The sequence below is a fragment of the Andrena cerasifolii genome, chromosome 9 (genome assembly GCF_050908995.1).
Source record: "Andrena cerasifolii isolate SP2316 chromosome 9, iyAndCera1_principal, whole genome shotgun sequence".
In the NCBI taxonomy this organism is placed as follows: Eukaryota; Metazoa; Arthropoda; class Insecta; order Hymenoptera; family Andrenidae; genus Andrena; species Andrena cerasifolii.
In genome coordinates, this window is record NC_135126.1 from 12,505,297 (window position 1) to 12,524,203 (window position 18,907).

The 18,907-nt window shown below is 46.8% G+C and overlaps 2 protein-coding genes across 5 annotated transcripts in view; one reads left to right on the forward strand and one right to left on the reverse strand.

Moving 5' to 3' along the window:
• Positions 1-18,907, reverse strand: part of LOC143373027 (cell adhesion molecule Dscam2) — a 159,249-nt gene that overhangs the window by 130,538 nt on the left and 9,804 nt on the right. The gene's annotated exons all lie outside the window — the stretch shown is intronic.
• On the forward strand, positions 8,080-16,448 carry LOC143373028 (uncharacterized). Of its 4 annotated transcripts, XM_076819793.1 has the most exons (3): positions 8,080-8,220; positions 8,556-8,739; positions 12,707-16,448. In XM_076819793.1, exon 3 carries the CDS (start codon positions 12,763-12,765, stop codon positions 16,132-16,134), a length of 3,372 nt encoding a protein of 1,123 aa, XP_076675908.1. In that variant the 5' UTR covers positions 8,080-8,220; positions 8,556-8,739; positions 12,707-12,762; the 3' UTR covers positions 16,135-16,448. The 4 variants fall into 4 exon arrangements, with proteins under 4 accessions (XP_076675908.1, XP_076675911.1, XP_076675909.1 ...); XM_076819796.1 differs by lacking the exon at positions 8,556-8,739 and having other exon boundaries at positions 8,154-8,220; XM_076819794.1 differs by lacking the exons at positions 8,080-8,220; positions 8,556-8,739 and adding an exon at positions 11,373-11,996.

The window sequence follows — 18,907 nt, forward strand, 5'->3', positions numbered from 1 at the left end:
ACGACTCACGCGGATTTCTCTCCGAAAATCCATTTCGTGGATCAAGACACTATGGCGTTCAGAAATGGCATTTCTTCAAAGCCCGTGCAAGCTATAAATTGCAAGATGACATTGTTTATTAGCACTTTGCGTACCCTTGCGAACCCTTTCACGTATCGTGCGCCGAAAAAAGTATTAAAAATTCACGCTGTTACTGATATTCCCACAAGTTTCTAATGCACTGTTTAATCATTCCAGTGAAGTAATAATAATTGGATTCCGTTTGCCCCTAATATTAGTTTACCGCCAACACTGAAATTTACAGTAACATCTAATTTTAAAAGTCTCGCAGAAAGTTGCATGATGCATGAGTGTCTTAAAAGTTTGTCTAGCCCTGAGAAATTCATCGGTTCAGTGTGTGCATGGCATAGTGCATATTATCTCGTGATTTCTCAATTCGCGCATCAATTTCATCGATTACTGGACCATGTGGGAGGCCTTTTAATTTAACAGGATTCCATTCAGATATACCCGTTACTTAGAAGACTTTTTCAGAAACTGAAGGATGTTTAAAAACAGAAAATGATTTTGTAATCGTGTGCAACACGATTGTAGAGTCAGTGCCTGTGCCTGCCAAAAAGTGTTTCATAGAGTACCGTGCCTCTACGTGTTAGTGATGTGAACGCGAATTCCCATAAGGTGATAGGTCTATCGTTTTAGCCTATACTTCGCCGATGTTAGTAACTAAAGGGGAGAAACAAGTATCTCACTCATATTTCTCCAAATATTCCTGCAACTATTCACTTACACTAAGTTCAACTAAAACGTATTTATACATTATAAATAATACTACGTGATATGTATAAGCATTAACATTAATGTATCGAACGATTAAACATTGAGAATAAAAGAGAATTCAGTCGGCGCAGAAAATCATTTGCAAATCCAAGGCCAAATGTTACAAATTGCTTGATATCTCGAGTTCTATCGATTATAGTTAATAATAATTTATACTGGGCGGTTAGTGTAAATGTTGTTAACATTATTTGTCACAGCATTAGCCACTGGAATGGATATTTTAGCCGAAAATCCATTTTTGCCGAAGAATTCGCTGGATTTCGCAATTGTAACTAACCGTCGACCTTGTTTTGATCGGGGGACATCATTCCTCGAAGTCTACATAAGGAGCTCACAGATCTTCATGTACTCAGTCGTCGTCGGTCCTCCGGACTTGAAGGACCTCCGGGCACCCTGGAGCTGCCGAGCCACCTGGATCCACTGGACTTCCTGGGGACCTGGTCAGGGGTTCAACCCTGGTTCTTCCTCCCCCTCCCCCCTGGAGCTGCCGAGCCACCTGGATCCACTGGACTTCTTGGGGACCTGGTTCTTCTTCCCCCTCCCCCGGAGCTGCTGAACTTGCTGGGGACCTGGTCAGGATTTCAACCCTGGTTCTTCCGCCAGCCTCTCGCCCCTCTGGCCTGGGTTCGTTTATTCGCTTGGTGCTGATGAAATTTTGGGGTTCGGTAAGTCATTTAAAATTTTATTGTTTTGCGAATGTCAAATCTGATTTCTTCGGTCGTTTTCCATCATCTGTCCTATTTCCATGCATACTTTCGAGAATTTTGCGCGAGTCGTTCTATTTTGTGTATTTCTTCGATGGGTTTGCATGATTTATTTTATTTGATGCATTTCTTTGATGGGTTTAAATGATTTATTTCATTTTCGTGAATCTCTTCGATGGTTTTTCCTGATTTATTTCATCTCGTCGATGTCTTCGATGGTTTTCTCTGATTCATTTCATCTCGTCGATGTCTTCGATGGTTTTCCCTGATTCATTTCATGTCTTCGATGGTTTTTCCTAATTTATTTCATCTCGTCGATGTCTTCGATGGTTTTCTCTGATTCATTTCATCTCGTCGATGTCTTCGATGGTTTTCCCTGATTCATATCATCTCGTCGATGTCTTCGATGGTTTTCCCTGATTCATTTCATCTCGTCTATGTCTTCGATGGTTTTTTGTGACTTCTGTCACTCTGTCATGCATCTCATCGATGAGTCTACATTCTCTGCTCTTTCCTTCAAGTACTTATCTCTGCGGTGGTTTTGCATGCTCGTGCGTGCTCTGCTGTTGGTCGAAATTATCTCGATCGTCTCCAACTCAATAAGCTTTTCCTTAATTTCTTTCCAGGCCGACCACACCGTTACTAACATATAGTAGTTGATTGTTTCAGCTTTTCAGGTTCACCGTTACTCGGGGAATGGAGTTAATAACAAGATATATTTAAAAAGAAACTAGTGAAAAGTGATAGTGAAAAGTGATCGTGCAAAGTGACAGTGAAAGAAGACATCTAAGGTAGGCTAGGCTAATTTATTATAGTATGAAGTATTTAAGGTCCCATGTAAAATTGCCAAGCAGTCACTAAATCATTAACTTTGTTGTTCGTTTATTGGCTCCTCATCTGTGATGAGGAGGTTACCGCTGCTTCCGTTTGCGGAAGCAAGTGACTGAGCATGGAATCGGTATGGGTGGATCAGTTTCATCCCTTGGTGTTCTTGTCCAAAGGGAAAAGTTTCGGGCGTAGGGGGTGCACCTTTTGGTACACTGCCTGCGTAAGTCACCCGGTCCGATTACCCAATCTCCGTGTTGGACGGCTTGAGTCAGGTCAAGTGTTTGCTCCTGACGAGTCGCATCGGAGCAACAGGAATCGTCTGGGAGGCGCCGAGCGCTTTTCCCTTTCGACTTGGACAGCAGGGTGGTAGGAACTGCGCCGTCCAATACTTGTTACATGCTTACCCTTCGCCTTTCCTTCTTTCCTGAATTTCTTTTAATCGAGTGATTGCTTGGCAGTTCCCTAGATTCTATATCTAAACCGAAGGGATCGATGGAACTTTGTTCCCATCCATCTCTTTGGTTTAGTAGGCTTCATGTACAGGGAGATCGATGGAACTTTGATTCCATCTATCTCTCTACGGGTCTCCAAGAGCAGCAACCTCCTCGCGGTGAGACCTGGTAATCGGTGAGAACCGAGCCGATGGCTGCGATTGTCAAATATTCTAGTCGTATATAAAAATTTCTTCAACTTGCAATACTATGGTAGAATGTAAGAATAAAATATGTAACTTAAAATGTTGTTCGATTGTTCCTACCGAACCCCAGAATACAAATATAGTGTTAAGATGGAAGAATAAATGCAAGTTGGAATATTTCAGCGAGATACTGGAACTGTTGAGTTTTTCACAATTTTTAAAGTCCTCTCTGCTTCAGCATTTTATTGAAATATACAAAGTTACAATTCCTTTGCGAGGTATTCCACGTTACATCATGAAAGCATGTCTTCCACAAATAATGTTGTTGTTTATATAAATTTGTATGTTAAATAAATTTGTTTTGCGTTAAATAAACCGGAATAGGACTGCAAGGTTAAAAGATGAAAGTGATATCGTTTTATTTTCTTCCTCCGTTCTTTTCCGTTGAACGAAATATGTTCATAAGACGATTTTTAAATTGTTACTCTAACAGAAACATTTGTAAATCGCGGGCATCGACTCTCAAAACATAAACTAGTTTTACTCGTGCTTAATTCTAGTTCCTACCACGCGTAGCGTTACAATCTGTTTTGAGACTTCACCGGTAACGTTGCATGCGACACTAAAATGGCAAGGGGGTCGTAGGACCCCCTAAACCGGCGACACAAAAATACATTGCTCGATAGGTCTATTCTATACCTCGTCTGTGCATCGACTAGACCGAACCACCGACGAAGTGTAGGATAAACCTATCACCCAATGTAATTTTGTGTCACGCGCTCCGGAGGCTCGCAAACCTCCTTACCATTTTCGTGTCGCACCCAACGTTATCGATTCAGAGTGGAATTCCAACGTAGTCCTACTAGCGGTTAGAATTGAAACTAAATATGATGAAAATTGCTAAGGGCGGTATTCTTAGTCGCTACTTATTCGTAAGCAAATGCTTATGCATTCGGCATCCTTTACTAGCTACTAGGTTAGTACACTACAATCAGTCTCGAATTTCTATATCGGTAAGGTAGTGAAAGTTAGGTCGCTAAAGTCCATAAGATGTTAGGTCTATTCCGTACCTCGTCTGTGGTTGAATTAGTTCCCAGAGCCACCGGTCGTGAATGTAGAATACACGTCAGAGCCGCTAATTTATCACGAAGTCGGTATTTCGTCGGTAAGTTCGTGTGCCACGAACTCCTATAAAATGTGCAATCTATTCTGTACCTCATCTGTGGCACAGTATTCACTCGTTATAAACTCGTCATTATCCCTACCCTTTCTGCGGCACTCGCATGTCGCCATTCAAAATTCAAAGAGACTACGAGACAAATGAAGCTTCATATTTCGACTCAAAAGATATTTGTAAAGAAGTCTGAGCTGTGAAATGTAAATCCACAAGCGCTAAAAACTAGAAAATAAAAAATATGTAAAAAAAATTATATTAAACGATTTTATTAAGAATGCACAAAAAACTAAAAAATAATTCTTTTCTTATACTACAATTTCGATGGTGTTTTTTCACTTTAAATAATTCACTTTAAATAAAATCGTGGGGCGTAATATTTCATAACAGGATATGAATCACTTTAATACACAAGGAAACGTCAAAATTAATTTGTTGCGAGAAAGTTTTCATTCGCATTAATGAAACAAAATGTTTTAATTACAGGATACAGATTGTAATGTGACTTAAAATTGATAAACTGTAGTTGATGATGTTCCACTTGCTAACCAATACTTCAACTTCTTGTTTCACATGGTGCCCCACGATTTTATTTAAAATGAATTATTTAAAGTGAAAAAACACCGTCCAAATTGTGGTACAAGAAAAGAATTATTTTTTAGTTTTTAGTGCATTTTAATTTAGTCTTTTGTGCATTTTTAATATAGTTGTTTAACATACAATTTTTTTATACATTTTTCAATTTATAAGAAAAAAAGTGTCGAGAAAATACTGGAAATCTCGCTGTATATAATTTTCATTCGAACAGCTACAAACGTTTTGAACGAGTTCTACTTGGAATTGATAACGTTTGTATATGATACGAATATGTTAACACCTTGCGGACCGGTGTAGTTACACAAGGTCGGTCCTGAAGGTGTACTGAAGCTGTCTAGAGCTGTAGAAATAGTGTGATAAAAATCTAAATCACATGTTAGGTCTATCGTTCACTTCATTTGTAGTATTATTTCCCTGACCTCCCCTGCGTCGTTTTATCTGCTGCCAGAGATACAAAAGTTAAGACAAGGAATTGTTATTGTTAATTAAAGTAATATCGCGCAGCCTTCCCGTGAAGGCGTTGTATAAAAAGTTTTACAGCTCTTGCCTGAGAAAATTGGGGTTGAAATACGGATTTATACCGTATTTATCTTCTTCCAACAAATAACAAGGTGATACGAATGTACAACAGTTTTTCACAGTATATTCTACATAAATAAATTATAGATCCACCACGAAAGAGACATAAGAAAAAATCAACTGATTATTGTTTCATTATGAATGTACGAATGAAAGCATTTTGTTATTAAAAGTCAATGATAATGGAATTTCGTGAAATATAACTGCAAAATACATATTCTACGTACAAAATTAGTCGCATAACGCATCTATACATTATCCAGAGAAAGAAAAAAAAATCGAATATAGGGCCACTATTGTCCAGCTGTCCAGTAATGGACGACCCTCTTTTGGCTCTAGCTAATAATGCCGAATTGATCCGGGACACTTTGGTGATTATATTTCACGATGCCGAACGTTTGCCTTTTATTACAGCCGTACTAAGAAAAGCAAATTTTTTATCGTGCTTTTTCCATGTCCATCGTTCGCTGCTCCACGTTTTCAAGGCAGCTGCCCGTCAAATCTTATTGATCATGTACCACGGAACATTTGCTGATCAAACGTAAGATAGGTACCGCGCGAAACAAATATAAAATGTACGATGCATTAAAGATCGAAGCACAGCACTTTCTACGAAAACAATTGAAAGCCTGAATGAACCGAAGACAAGAATTTAATTCACTATGCATGGTAGAGTTTTCTATGTAGGTGCCTATATTATTGCACGGCGGACTCACTTTCACGTGATACGTGCATACTCCGTGGAAAAAAAGTGACCACTATTGAATTGCAGGGTGTATGGACATCCATGTGGCACGTGGTCCTGCGACCCGGCTACTCGTCCACTTTTTTCGTTTCTCTTTTTTCCAGTGATTCGATTATTCCAGAGGGTGAGATGAAAAAAATGCTAAAGGGAAGCTGACCCACGAACGCACGCTTGCCTCAGAGGCGTATCTGGCAGAGGTTTTTCCGTTGCCGAGTCTGCCGAACAAGGCTCCGATCGGTTTTCATATATAATATTAATTCGCGGAGAGTTTGCACGAATGCGAGCTTCTTTCGTCCTCGTAACCATAACAAGATCGTGGCTGCAGTTCGTTACAACAACCCTAAATAGCGGAACAACGAGGTTGGATGGGAAAGTAAGCACCGGCAGACGGAGGCCCCGCGAACCGCCAATTGAAATGCATCATGCGATTCGAAATTATTGGTCTACGGCTCGCAGAGTTCCTCGCGTAATATCATTAATTTGGAGCAACCAGTGCGGCCCCCGAACCGACTTCATTATTATTATCAATACCGCGCAGAATCGCGTGACAAGTGCGCGACCGCAAAACCGTAACGCCCCAGCGTACGCTTGGACATACGTTTCTGGCCAGCCGCTCTAATTTATCCTTTAAATTATGCAGGATCTCGGCTGTCCTGCGGATATTTTATCTACAATGAAAGAAAGCATTTCACCGGGCAGCCACTGTGCAACGAGAGACATGTAGGTATAAGCCATAAGGCCTCGCAGTATGATTAAATTGCGATTAAATTGCCATTTACCAGGCCGGAAGACGAGTCGTTTCTGACCGAGCAATTCTATTGCAACAGAATGGAAATACGCGTACATATGTAAGCGTTCATACTTGATAAGCCTAGCTGGTAATGTTTCGTTGCGAAATCTTGCGCCTGATAAAAATTCTCGTCGCAATCTCAGTTCTAGAGAATGATTTTAATAGCGAGGACAGATTTCTCAGTACCTCGACGGAAAGCCACGAGACTTCTGTTTACCTGCGGGAAAAGTATTCGTTGCGATTTCATTTAGGGAAGCAGTCCATAAAGCACGAGAATAATAGGGAAAGTGCGGGGGAAGCTTCGCCTCGTCATCGCAGCACATGCTCCCCCGAGTACTTTTCGAAAAAAGATACCTCTGGTCCGCGTAGGTGCGAGCGTATCTCGCGAGATTCTGCGCGTCATTTCCCGTGGAATGGAAGGAAACTCCTAAGAGGAGGCTCGCACCAGTTCGGACTTGTCCGTGAGGCTAAACTAATTTGCTGCGCGAGGGTAGTCGCTGGGTTAGAGCTTGAAGTGGGGTGACACGGGGTCGAGGCAGATGGAAAGTTCGGGGGACGAAGGGAGAGTCATCTGATTCCACGTGGTGGGAGAGAACCGAATTCCGAGTGACCAGTAAAAATGCCACCCCGCGCGGCAACCCCACTGCCCGCCACTCGCTTTTCCCACTTCTCCTTCACTTTCTCTTTCCGCTTTGCCTTTTTCTCTCCTCCTTTCTTTTCACCTCCCTTCCCTTTCAGACCTTTCTCCCTCATCAGGCCTAACTCGAGGCTATAGGAAAGACTGTGAACTGGGGTAAGAGACTACTCGTGCTGAGTCGCGAGGAAGACGGTGATAGCTTAGAGACGCGTGTGTTGGTTGCCATGTGGGCGGAGGCGCCTTTTTTAACGCACGTGTGTGCAGGTGCGTAAGCCCGAGAGAGGAGGAAGTGCCTTAACGAAGAAAGACTTTTGCCAGTGACGGCTGGCTTCGACGAGACATCCCTCGATTTCATACTCCTTCGTGGAAACTCCCACCGGTATCCTTGCTTCTCTGAACCAGTGAACCGCTGTAAACCTCTCCGAACCGTATCCATTGCCGCCAAGTGGTAAACACCCCAGTGACAATCGCGAATCGAATTTCATCGCAAATTCTTGTGAAAGGAACGACAGCGAGGCGGGAGCGCGGAATTCATGGAACTGCAACAACGTTTGTCGGATGTTTAATCTGGCGAGGTCTCGATGTTCGGCGAAAAGGAAAACTGGAATCGGGAAGGACGGCGGCGCAAGGAGCCAACGGACCCTACCAAGACGTCGTCCCTGACTTTGAAAGGGGGCGGCAAGGAGTAAGGGGTGAGTTCACTGGGGGGACTAGAAGCTAGGGTGTGGGGGTGGAAGCGGGGATGGGGGGTTGAATCAGCGCGGGGGTGTATGGGGGAATTAGTAGATGGCCGTGGACAATGTGGGGGATACTTTCTCATATCAAGTATGGCCGCCATCGTGGCACGATGGTCAAAACAATAGTAAGTAGAGAGACCCGTAGGCGGTCGTCGTTTCACGCAACTCCTCCTTACTCTTCTTTCGTTTCGCTAACTTTCAGTTTCACTTCTGCTCGCCCGAGAACAGGCGAAGCAACGTTTTTACACATCGTTTCCCCATTGTTTTTCTTTTCCTCTCTGGTATTTCAGTGCGCAGTGAGTAAAGTGATGTTATCGTCGTTATCGTCACCGTTATCAGCCGCGAGCCCGTGCCTCATTCAATGAAAACGATTCATCATTGTATCATGACAATTAACAAATGGATAACAACAAAGAATCAGCCAATCGCGACTATATTTGGTTCTTTCGCACGGTCGGACTGCTGCTGACTGCGGTAAGTGTTGCACGAGATATCATACAGTTTCTTGGGGACGTGTATCGATGGCCGCGCGATGCACGAAATAACGTCATTGTGGGTTATAAAACAGGGACTACGAATGTATCCACTGATTTCAACGGCCTCTCCTCGTGCGTGGGAAAACGAACCGCACGTATGTGTATAAAAGAATACGCATAACTTCGCGTTCAACCTCCACGGTTCTGCGGACATTTTCCGTGACGGATTAGAAATTCCACTGACGCTTCGATTACTTCAGCACCTTGGTTGCGACAAGAAGATAGATTAATCACAGTGACAATCGAGGTGGAATTTCTAAAACGACACTACACCGCCGCCCATTCAGGGAAGACTAAAAGTCCGCCCGATATCCGCCGACGTCTTTTGCATGCGAATACTCCACGTGGTTCATCTGACGACACGCATTGCGCAGATCCAACTTTCCGCGATCCCCACCTTTATGTGAATCACACCTTTTACCATAGCCTCGCGACTCTAAGTGCGAATATAATGCGATCGACTTAACATTGCCTCGATCATTACAATTCATTTGCCTTCCCCACAAGAGGGCTTCATAATTAGGAAACGTCAAACGTCTTGAAACGTAGCTCGTAGAAACACGTAGTCTGCTTAAATTGTCCGGTTTGGAAGACGGTAAAGTTTCGCGCAAATGCGTCTCTGAAACATTCTAAAATTTCTATAATTTAGCCAAAGTGTGAGCAGCGCAAAATTGCAAGGAATATCAACTGCTTTCGAAGGCCAATTCGTTTCAGCGGTGGTGGCGGAATTGTGTTGAGATGTTTTGCTGCAAGTTCATTCGCTTTAAAGTCATTTGAAAATCCACCGCGACCAAGTGACACGGCCAGTTGTTGGCCAGGGGCAATTGCAGCGCAGTGAAACTTGCCGGGGAGGAACGAAGGCGCGGGGGTGAAATCGCGTTGGGCATTTAAAGAAAATGAGGAGGGTGGGTGGATAGATTTTCAGGACTGGCGCGATGATATTTGTCTTGTTTACGGGCAAGACTTATGCGCGTGTGCGGACTAGTGAAGTTCGCTGCTCGATCAATAGGCCTCTACTGAAATCACATATAAACGCACTCGCGCGCACGCACCCACACCCACACGGGCACGCAGCCACGTTGACGATCTGACGGGCACACGTAAACGAGGGGCCCAACGCAAAAAGTTCGCGAGCTTTTCTTTCGACTTCGGGAGAGCGAGAGAGAGAGAGAGAGAAAGCAGGGATGATCGAACGACCCGCACGGAACTTCTATAATTTACCCTTCCCCCCGCATCCTCTTATCGATTCCAGAAATTCCGGCTTCTATCGCCGTTTCTCCGTTCGTCGTTCAATCCATCAAGTACAGTTAAACAATCTTATCTCTCATACTTCTCGACTACATTCTCGTTCCGCAATCCCCTCATTTTTGCAAATAACTGATTTTCAATTGCAAGAGCCGTCAGCGGTAGAGCGTCGCGTCGCTCATAAAACTACCACGTATCGAGTATCTTAACCGAGAATTTCGTATCGCTGTTTCGTCGAACCGTATCGATTGCCAGCGTTCAATTATTAATTACGATACACCGTACACGCCAAAACGCATAATTCATCGTGCCATCGTTTCGCGAGGCGGCCAGCTGCGGGCTGGTGCTTACGCATATGCCGTCGCGGCATCGTTTTGGCGAGTTAAAACGCTCTTTGCCGTGCAGCCGTGCGCCCACGCAATGGCTCCCGCGAAACAATTTAAGGGAGCTCGGAGAAGGCATATGCAATGTGTATGCATCCACGATAATAGGCACCTCTCTTCTGCGACTGTCCCTTCGCTGAAAGCCTCGATGGTTATTTCCCTCCCTCCTGCCCCCCTATAACCGATCCGCTTTCCACTCTCTAACAACATGTTTTTCTCGACACCCTTTCGAGAGCCAGGAGTGAGTCCCCTCGCTCCCCTCTCCGTTCATTCGCTGTCATTCATCTAATTTTGGCTAGAAACGGCGCAAAGGCTTCGCCACAATTGTATATCCGTGCCGGGTTACGGCCATACGGGCGTATTTACTCGTATTTTTGGAAAATCCGACGAATGTTGCGCAGAAATGCGGGTTTTACAGCGTACGCCCCTACCACCTGTCCTCGCTGGCACATTTTGCAACCCCCGCGTAATCCAATTTCCGTAGGCTAACACGCGGCCGTCCAAATTTCAAATAATCACCCAGCGTCATAATACGCGCTCGACAAGCAGTGCCAAAGTATGCGAGTATGTACATTGTTACTATTGGAGCAGTGCAGCGTTTAACCGTGAATTTCAATGTGGTAAATAAAGTACTATGTCGTTGAATTAGAGAGAAATCGAGGCGAGTTCAAATGAATTTGTTATAAATTATAATTCGATAAAGAATAGCGGTTTTGAGTGTGAATCATTGTTGGCGAGCGGATCGTGGAGATATCGATCGGCTCATTTGGAAATCATCTGTTTTGGGAATGTAGCGAGCGCTGGTTAATGTGGTGGGGGGAATTTGTGTGGCGGCCCATTGAAGGTGGTAGGGACGAAAACGATGTGACAGGCCCTTCATGGGGCACCGTGGCTGCACCTAACAGTAACCTGGGAGAGTCCAGAGAGGCGTAAGCCTGGCCGAGGACCATCGATTAGCACCTTTTCAAGATCTTTAAATTTCGTTTCGAGGACTCGCCGGCAGCTGCTCGTACTCGGTAGTTTGCGTTCCAAGTGTCCACCTCGTTTACCTTTCGTCATCCTTCCGCGCCTTTACTCCAAATTGGTCCCTTCCGACAAGTTCCATCGATCGGCCAGCGCGTCGAATCGACACGGGCCCCGCGCCCATGTCTCCATTATCTCAAGACGATCCTCCGAAATCGTAAAATTTATATCGCGTGCTTCGTTCTTTCGAGAGCTCGTTCGACCAGCACCGTCCGAAAGTAACCCCTCGTTCACTCCACGTGCCATTGACGCCTTTCCAAACGTTCCCGACGCCTTGGAGAAAAAAAAGTTAAGGTGGAACGACCGTTCCCGTCACCGTCTACGTCGCCGTGTGGTTTCAACAAGAAAGTGGTGTTTACGCGCGATTCGTTCGATAAAAATGCGCGATAAAGTTGCACGTGACGCTCAATGGAATTGTGTTGTTTTGGAGCCCGTTTATTTACATTTAACGATGTTTATTGGACGGCCTTGAATGCGAAGATGCTCAGCTGGTGATCTCAGCACGAAGGCGATCGAATCCTCTGCCAGATTATATTGTTTACCGGTAAGAAATGCTCAGTGACATGTCCCCTTGTTCGTCGAGTTGTTATCTGCTTACAGAATACCATTTTGTCATTACGATTCTGTCATTATATTCCTCCTCCCTTTCAACCGTTCTTACAACGGCGTTTCCACGTGCAGCCTGCACTGCCGTTAACAGAAATCAGCAGAATTCAATGACCCCTCGGGCATTATATCGTGACAGTGGCATGGGACTGTCAGCTTCAATCAGTAATTACGGAGCTTCTGAAATGCATATTCGTACTATCCTCCGAATTCAGCCCCAATGCATGGGCGTACACATGAGTCATATAGCACGTTCCCCAAACGTCTCCCTTTTCTGACCATGTCCATTCGCATATAGGGTGTCTCGTCGGGCCTCCGCTATCTACTTATGTACTACTTTCTCCTCCGCTCGTTAGGCAATTCTATTTCCGACCGTATCGGCCCCACGCTCATGATAATACGTCGATCTGCCGCATTAATCCAACGAAAACAATGGAAATGCGGATGAAATTTCAGGATCCATTGATTGTCCGTGGCCATTTCCAATGGGATCATTAACAACCGCGGCATACCGTGCAGTCTCAAGTTTCCCTTTCTCGTGTTACAACGGAGAGGGAAACACACCGCGCTCGCGCGGAGCAACGCGTCAACGACAATACGAATTGCAAATAGTAACCAACGGGGGTGTGTCTTCTTCTTGTTCGGCAGAGGGACGAGTTCTAAGAACACCGAACGGGTCTTGTCGCGCAGAGGCAGAGGCAGGGATGTCATCGACGATGGCGCAAGGAACGATGATATCGGACCTGGCCGAATTGGACATCGACGGGTCCAGCTGCAGGGAACGCGAGGCCCGGAAGCGCGTCCGAGTCGACACAGATTCGACGGGGCCGAAGAAGAGGCGGAAACAAACGACACCTGTGAGATTCTCCTCCACCTTGATGACGCACGGCGGTCACGAGGAGTCCAACGAGGACGAAGACGAGGACGAGGACGAGGATGAGGACAGCGAAGGTAAGCTGTCGTCGCAATCGCCCATACCATGTCGATCGTCGATACGGGACGAGAACCTCAATAACGAGTTCCGTTGCCAGTATTGTAGTCAGTTTTTCGATAGCAAGGAGACGCTGAACCTTCATCTCGATAACGAGCACGGTTCCGCGAATCAGATAGCCCGACAGATTCCGCCGAGTATCGCGATAAAGGTGGAACCGTCTCAGCAACTGGACCAATCCGAGAATCCTGTTAATCTTCTTAGCGTAAAGAACTTCGCGACTAACTGGCTAGGTGCTGGACAGCACGTGCAGTCGCAGATGCAGTCGCAGGCCGAGGAATCGTGGCCCGGTCCCGCGAGTCAGATCGCCGCGCTGCCTAATCACTTGCAAGCCCTATCCGGTTTCCCGGGCGCACTGGCGCAGTATCTACCTTTACCCAGCTTCCCCGTCACTGATCCCAGCCACATGGTCAGACCCTCGATAGGACCGGCGCCGGTGAGGATCTTCAATCCGGACGCGTACTGCGACCTGTGCAACAAAGAGTTCTGCAACAAGTATTTCCTCAAGACGCACAAGGCGAACAAGCACGGGATCTACGTGGACTCGCCGGGCCCGAGCATGGTGGACAATAACGCGACGGGGCCGCTTTATCCCGGCAACTTCCCCGCGAGCATGGTGAAATTGGAGCCGCCCGCGACCCCGCAGACGCCGAGCGTCCCGTGCGATCTCTGCCAGAAACGGTTCAAGAACGAGGATTCGGTGCGCAAGCACAAGCAGAAGATGCACACCGAGCTGTCGGATCAGTCGCAGGAGCCGCAGACGAGTCTGTCGCAGAACGACGAGGACAGGGAGACGCCGAGGACTAGTCCCGGGGGTATGGAGGCGCTCTTCAAGCAGGAGTACGGAATGGAACAAGAGGATGCAACGTTCGTGCCGGCCCCCAGACACCTATCCCCTCAATCGATACAGCAGGCGCGAGACGCCGGCTTCAACGCCGATCGGCTGCGCCGCTTGGGTGTGATAAATCCGGACGCGTTCTGCGAGATATGCTGCAAAGAGTACTGCAACAAGTACTTCCTTCGGACCCATAAGATGAAGAGGCACGGCATCGTGATCCAGGACAACGAGAAGTCGCCGGGTAACCCGGGATCGGCGGCCACTTGGCATCAAGTGCAGACCAGCCCGCTGAATCTGATCGTGACGGAGAACACCAGCAGCATGGAGTCCAGCGAGCGGACCGGGGATGATTACGAGTGCAAACCTTGCGGGATACGCTTCCAGACCAATGGCCTCTACCAGGCGCACTGCAGGAAGATGCACGAGGGCGAGGAACAGCACTCGCCTAAACAGGAATGCGATTTGGATACGGCCGACCAGCGGAACGACACGATCTCGGAAGATCTTCAAAAGCTGCAGACCATGCTGCTGCAGTTGAACGGGCTGAAGTCTGCCAAGGGATTGTCGTGCACCATGTGCGGCAAAGAGTGCGACTCTAGAGCCGCGCTGCACATCCATATGGTGACGGAGCACGGTGTCATCGCAGCGGATACTACCTCGCCGCAAGAAAAGTCACCTCTAACCGCGACGTCTGCGTTTTGCACCCTGTGCGGGAAGGACTACCAGAGTCAGGATTCTCTTAGGAGGCACATCGCGGAGGAACATCAGCCATCGGTTTCGAGCTCCATTCCTCAGGCTGCCACTACTACCACGACCAACACGAATCCGACGAGCCAGGCACCATCCGAGAGGAAAGTGACGTCCATGACACCGACGTCGAGCTACTGCGAGATTTGTAACAAAGAGCTGTGCAATAAGTATTTCATGAAGACGCACATGCAAAGGATGCACGGCATCGAGATCGAGAACGGTGCTCAGATCGGAGGCGTTATATGCAACATCTGTAACAAGGAGTTGTGCAGCAAATACTTCTTGCGCGTGCACAAGCACAACACTCACGGGATCGTCGACGAGAACATCCCCAGCTCGACCAAGCAGGAGCCTCAGGAGCCGACGCACGCAGAGGACGGTGCCCTGAAGCCCGAGCAGCTGGGTGATCTGAGTCACAGATATTTCACTCACTTCACAGAAGTCTGTCCGATCTGCAGCAGAAGGTTCCGCAGTATAAAGTGGCTGAAGGCCCACTTGATGGGTGATCACGGGAAGGCTGGCATCGATAAATGGCGCGAAATGGAGCAGCAATATCAAACGCCGCCCAGATCAGGAAACCGAGTGCTCAACGCTTCGAAAAACGCGCAGACCTCGAACTTGAAGATACCAAACGGATTCGATATTTCGCAGCAGATTAAGTCTGCCGATTATCCTGGTCTGGGTAATCAAGTGCTGTCCAATTTGCTTGGATCATCCTCGGAGGATCAACAGATGAAGAACTACCGTTGCTCCTACTGTAACTTCACGACCACCGTGCTGCCATTCCTTTTTCTTCACGAGAGATCTCACGTGAATTCCCAGGAGACCGTGGAAGGCGACAAGTCCCTCCAATGTCCGGTTTGCTTGCAAGCTTTCCATCAGCCCGATATGTTGCATCAACATCTACTCACGGCGCACCAGTTCCCAATGCTGCTGTCCCATTTCCAACCCCCCATCCTTAATAACTTGGCCCTGGATGTGGAGAGACTGAGCGAGGCGAAAGAGAAGCTCGGTCAAGAGGCGAAGGAGGATCGTACAGGGAACAGTCCGCAACTCACTGCCAATCAAAGTATCCCCGACTCGGTCAGAAGCCAACGACAGGACGACACGGCGGTTCAGGTGACCCCTCAGGGTGTGTACAAGTGCGCGCAATGCGGCTACGCCACGACCAATTTGAACAGAATCAAGAAGCACGTGAGGAAGGATCACAAGACGATCGGTGATCCCACCGACAGCGTGATCGCTGAGCTCAGCAAGAGCCTGAAGGATGTCGCCAACAAGCACAAACTGCCGGCTTGCTACGCGATGCCGCAGGACATGAACTCGAACCCCGACAAAACGATCATGCAACCGTTCTTGATCGAGGAACAGGACATGCTGCAAGCTGGCGAAGAGTCCAGCTCGGAGAAACGATTCGCAACCGCTCTGGTCTATCTGCCGGTGAAATCACGGATCAGTAACGCGCTGACCGCGTCCTTCACCCTGAGTCCCGCTTGAAACCACCCCTTTCGCCGTCATACTCCCTTCGACCTTTACGACTCGTTCCTGCGTCTGCGATTTGAGCACGTGTTATTGGTTCCTATTTAACGTGTAAGGAAATAGTTAGGGAAAGTTTATATTTTTCATATACGTGGCTCGACGGGAAGCTCCATTCATCCGTTATTTAGCGCGCGCGTAGGTACTCCTGCGAAATAATGATTCACTGCGAAAATTCCCTAGATCGCGCGAGAAGTTAGCGAGGATAATGGATCTCGAATATTTACTCAAGAACTTTCATGGTAGATCCTTATCACGCGGCGAATGAGAATCTAAGAAGTCACGTATATACGGTTTTGTACGAGAAGACTTTATATTCGTGCGTTTGTTTGTATCTTGCTTGTTTGACGATTCCTATTTAGTATTTATTAGAAGCCGAATAGAACACCTTGGTACGGTCCCTTCTCCGAAGGCGGAGAGGGTAATAACAAAAGGGTCCCGCGTTTGAAAGCCACGTTGTTATACTGTTCCAGTTCGGGAACGTTGTATTTGTAAATATTTAATGATACAACACGAACACGAGTGATCGAGAAAGTTCCTATTTTAAATGCGACGGACCTCCGAAGAGCACGCGACCGTATTTTCATATACCGAACAACGATTTCCTTTTGGTCGCTTTAATTACTCTCGTAATCCCCCATGTTGCTTTTGCTCAAGTCAAGGAATTACGAGTACGCCAGAACGAAAGGAAACGACAGAGAACGCCACCGCAGGCGTTCAAGCGTCGACGGTGCTCGATGCATCGGCGCCGATGATCTTCATTTTTTTCGCGATCGTGCTAGTCAATATTTTATATATAAATATATTATACATATATGTATATGCAGAGAGTTGAAAGATAGGGCGAGAAGATTTACAGAGGTGTTTATAATAGAGAAGTAGAGGTACGGTAAAGAAGTATGCGAGGGCGGGAAATTTGACGGTATAGAGAAGTGTGATTACTGTCGTGAAGGGCGAGATCATGATCGAATCTACGGTTACAATATTTAGATATCAACGCGCCAGAGAGAGCCAATCAACTCAGGGTCGGCACAGTATAACCAGCAACCAAAAGTACAATCGTATACACAGCCAACGCATCGCATAGAATTAAAATACTTTAAATGTAATCGATGTAACGTTTCGCGCGACGCGAATGTCAAACGCCTATCAATTCTTCCGGACGGAAGGGAACCAAACGACCACTCGAGAGTATTCGACCGCACGATTCTCCCACTTTGTAATCTACTACGGTTAAAAGTTTAAAACTACGCCTCTCTGATTACCTATCTAATAGTAAGATTTACATAGACTAGTCGTTTACAAGAAATAGCGGTAGTCGCGGCCGCCGCGACGTCGGAAAACTATAAAGTTCCTTTTTCTCGAAATGACGTTTCAACCACGTGCCTTGCAGCCGACGAAACTGGGAATCAAAATTTATTTATCGCCATGTACGAATCTGATATTCTATATCGACACTATATTTCTGTTGTCCTATGAAAGATCATATGAAAGGAATTCATACGACGATAATCCTCTCGACCTCGTAATGGCAACTTCCTCTTTTACCCGTGCAGACTCATCGTAACCGTGCCAGATTTCCAATAGAAAGAAAGCAACTCAACCAGTAATTACGAGAGTGTAATAATTGACTGCGCGATATAGGGGCGAACAGCACAAGCAAGCGTTGAAAGCGAGTAGGTATAAAAAGTTGCCGGTTCGATCGCGAGGTATTTCGCTTCATAGTTTTCAATTTCTCGGTTAACGGTCAGTGGGCATTCGGTCGGAATACTCTAAAAGACAGCTGTTTTCACAGTGACCGGCCGATAGCCAGGCGTGCAGCCGTCCCAAACTGAACTCGCCTACCAAAATGCGTTCCATGCACCGGTGGGGTCTTCGTCCCTTCGATGAACAAACAGGCGCGCACGCCAGGTTTCCGCCCCCGATGCACGCCCACGCGATGTTTACCTTGGATTATGAAATAATAACGCGCCTCGTCTCAATAATATCCTTCTCCTATTTGTTCAACCAACGACGATGCCCTCGCGTTCGCGTATTGCTTTCACTTTGCAAAATTCGTCACGTTATATCGGAAACCTTATCAACGGAAGAATCAATCGCGGATGAAGCGCGCAAGAACGCGACAATCCGGACGGAAAATCGCACGGGGAGGCATCGCGGCGCATTTCGGTAACGCGAGGGAACTCATCAGTCCGGGACGCGTTCCGCACGATCACGATTTATGGCATAGATCGTAAGCAAAAACGGCAACGGACGGGGAAGGGAGCTGACCTTTGTCTCAGTGGCCATAAAAATTTCCCCGGGGCAGCTGAAATTCGAGAACCGCGTCATTTAACAGGGCACGTCCGGGTTTTCCGGCCAGAAATTCGGCTGAATTAGTATGCGCGCACGCGTGCATTAACATATTTTAGGGGACGAGAGGAATCGGCCATTACGAATCCATTGAGAGAAAGAGAATGAACTGGAGGTGGGGATATGCACGGAAATAACGAGAAGAGCCGGTCAGAGAAGTCGAGGGAGAGAGAGAGAGAGAGAGAGATTTGGGTAGGGAAAATGGAATTTTTAGCGGCATTGTCGTGCCGGCGAGATGGGCCTGGGCAAACGGTCCCACATCTGGTCCCCTTCTGGGGGAAGGTCAGAGAGAAAGAGGTCGCGACCTTGGCCGGGTTTTTCCGAAAAAGTCCAAGAGTAACGACCCGAAAGATGGGGGCAGGCGGGGAGAGGCGCTGCTGGG

What these genes read in the sequence shown, in the direction of transcription:
- LOC143373028 (XM_076819793.1), top strand. Translation starts at nt 12,763, where the DNA reads ATGTCATCGACGATGGCGCAAGGAACGATGATATCGGACCTGGCCGAA.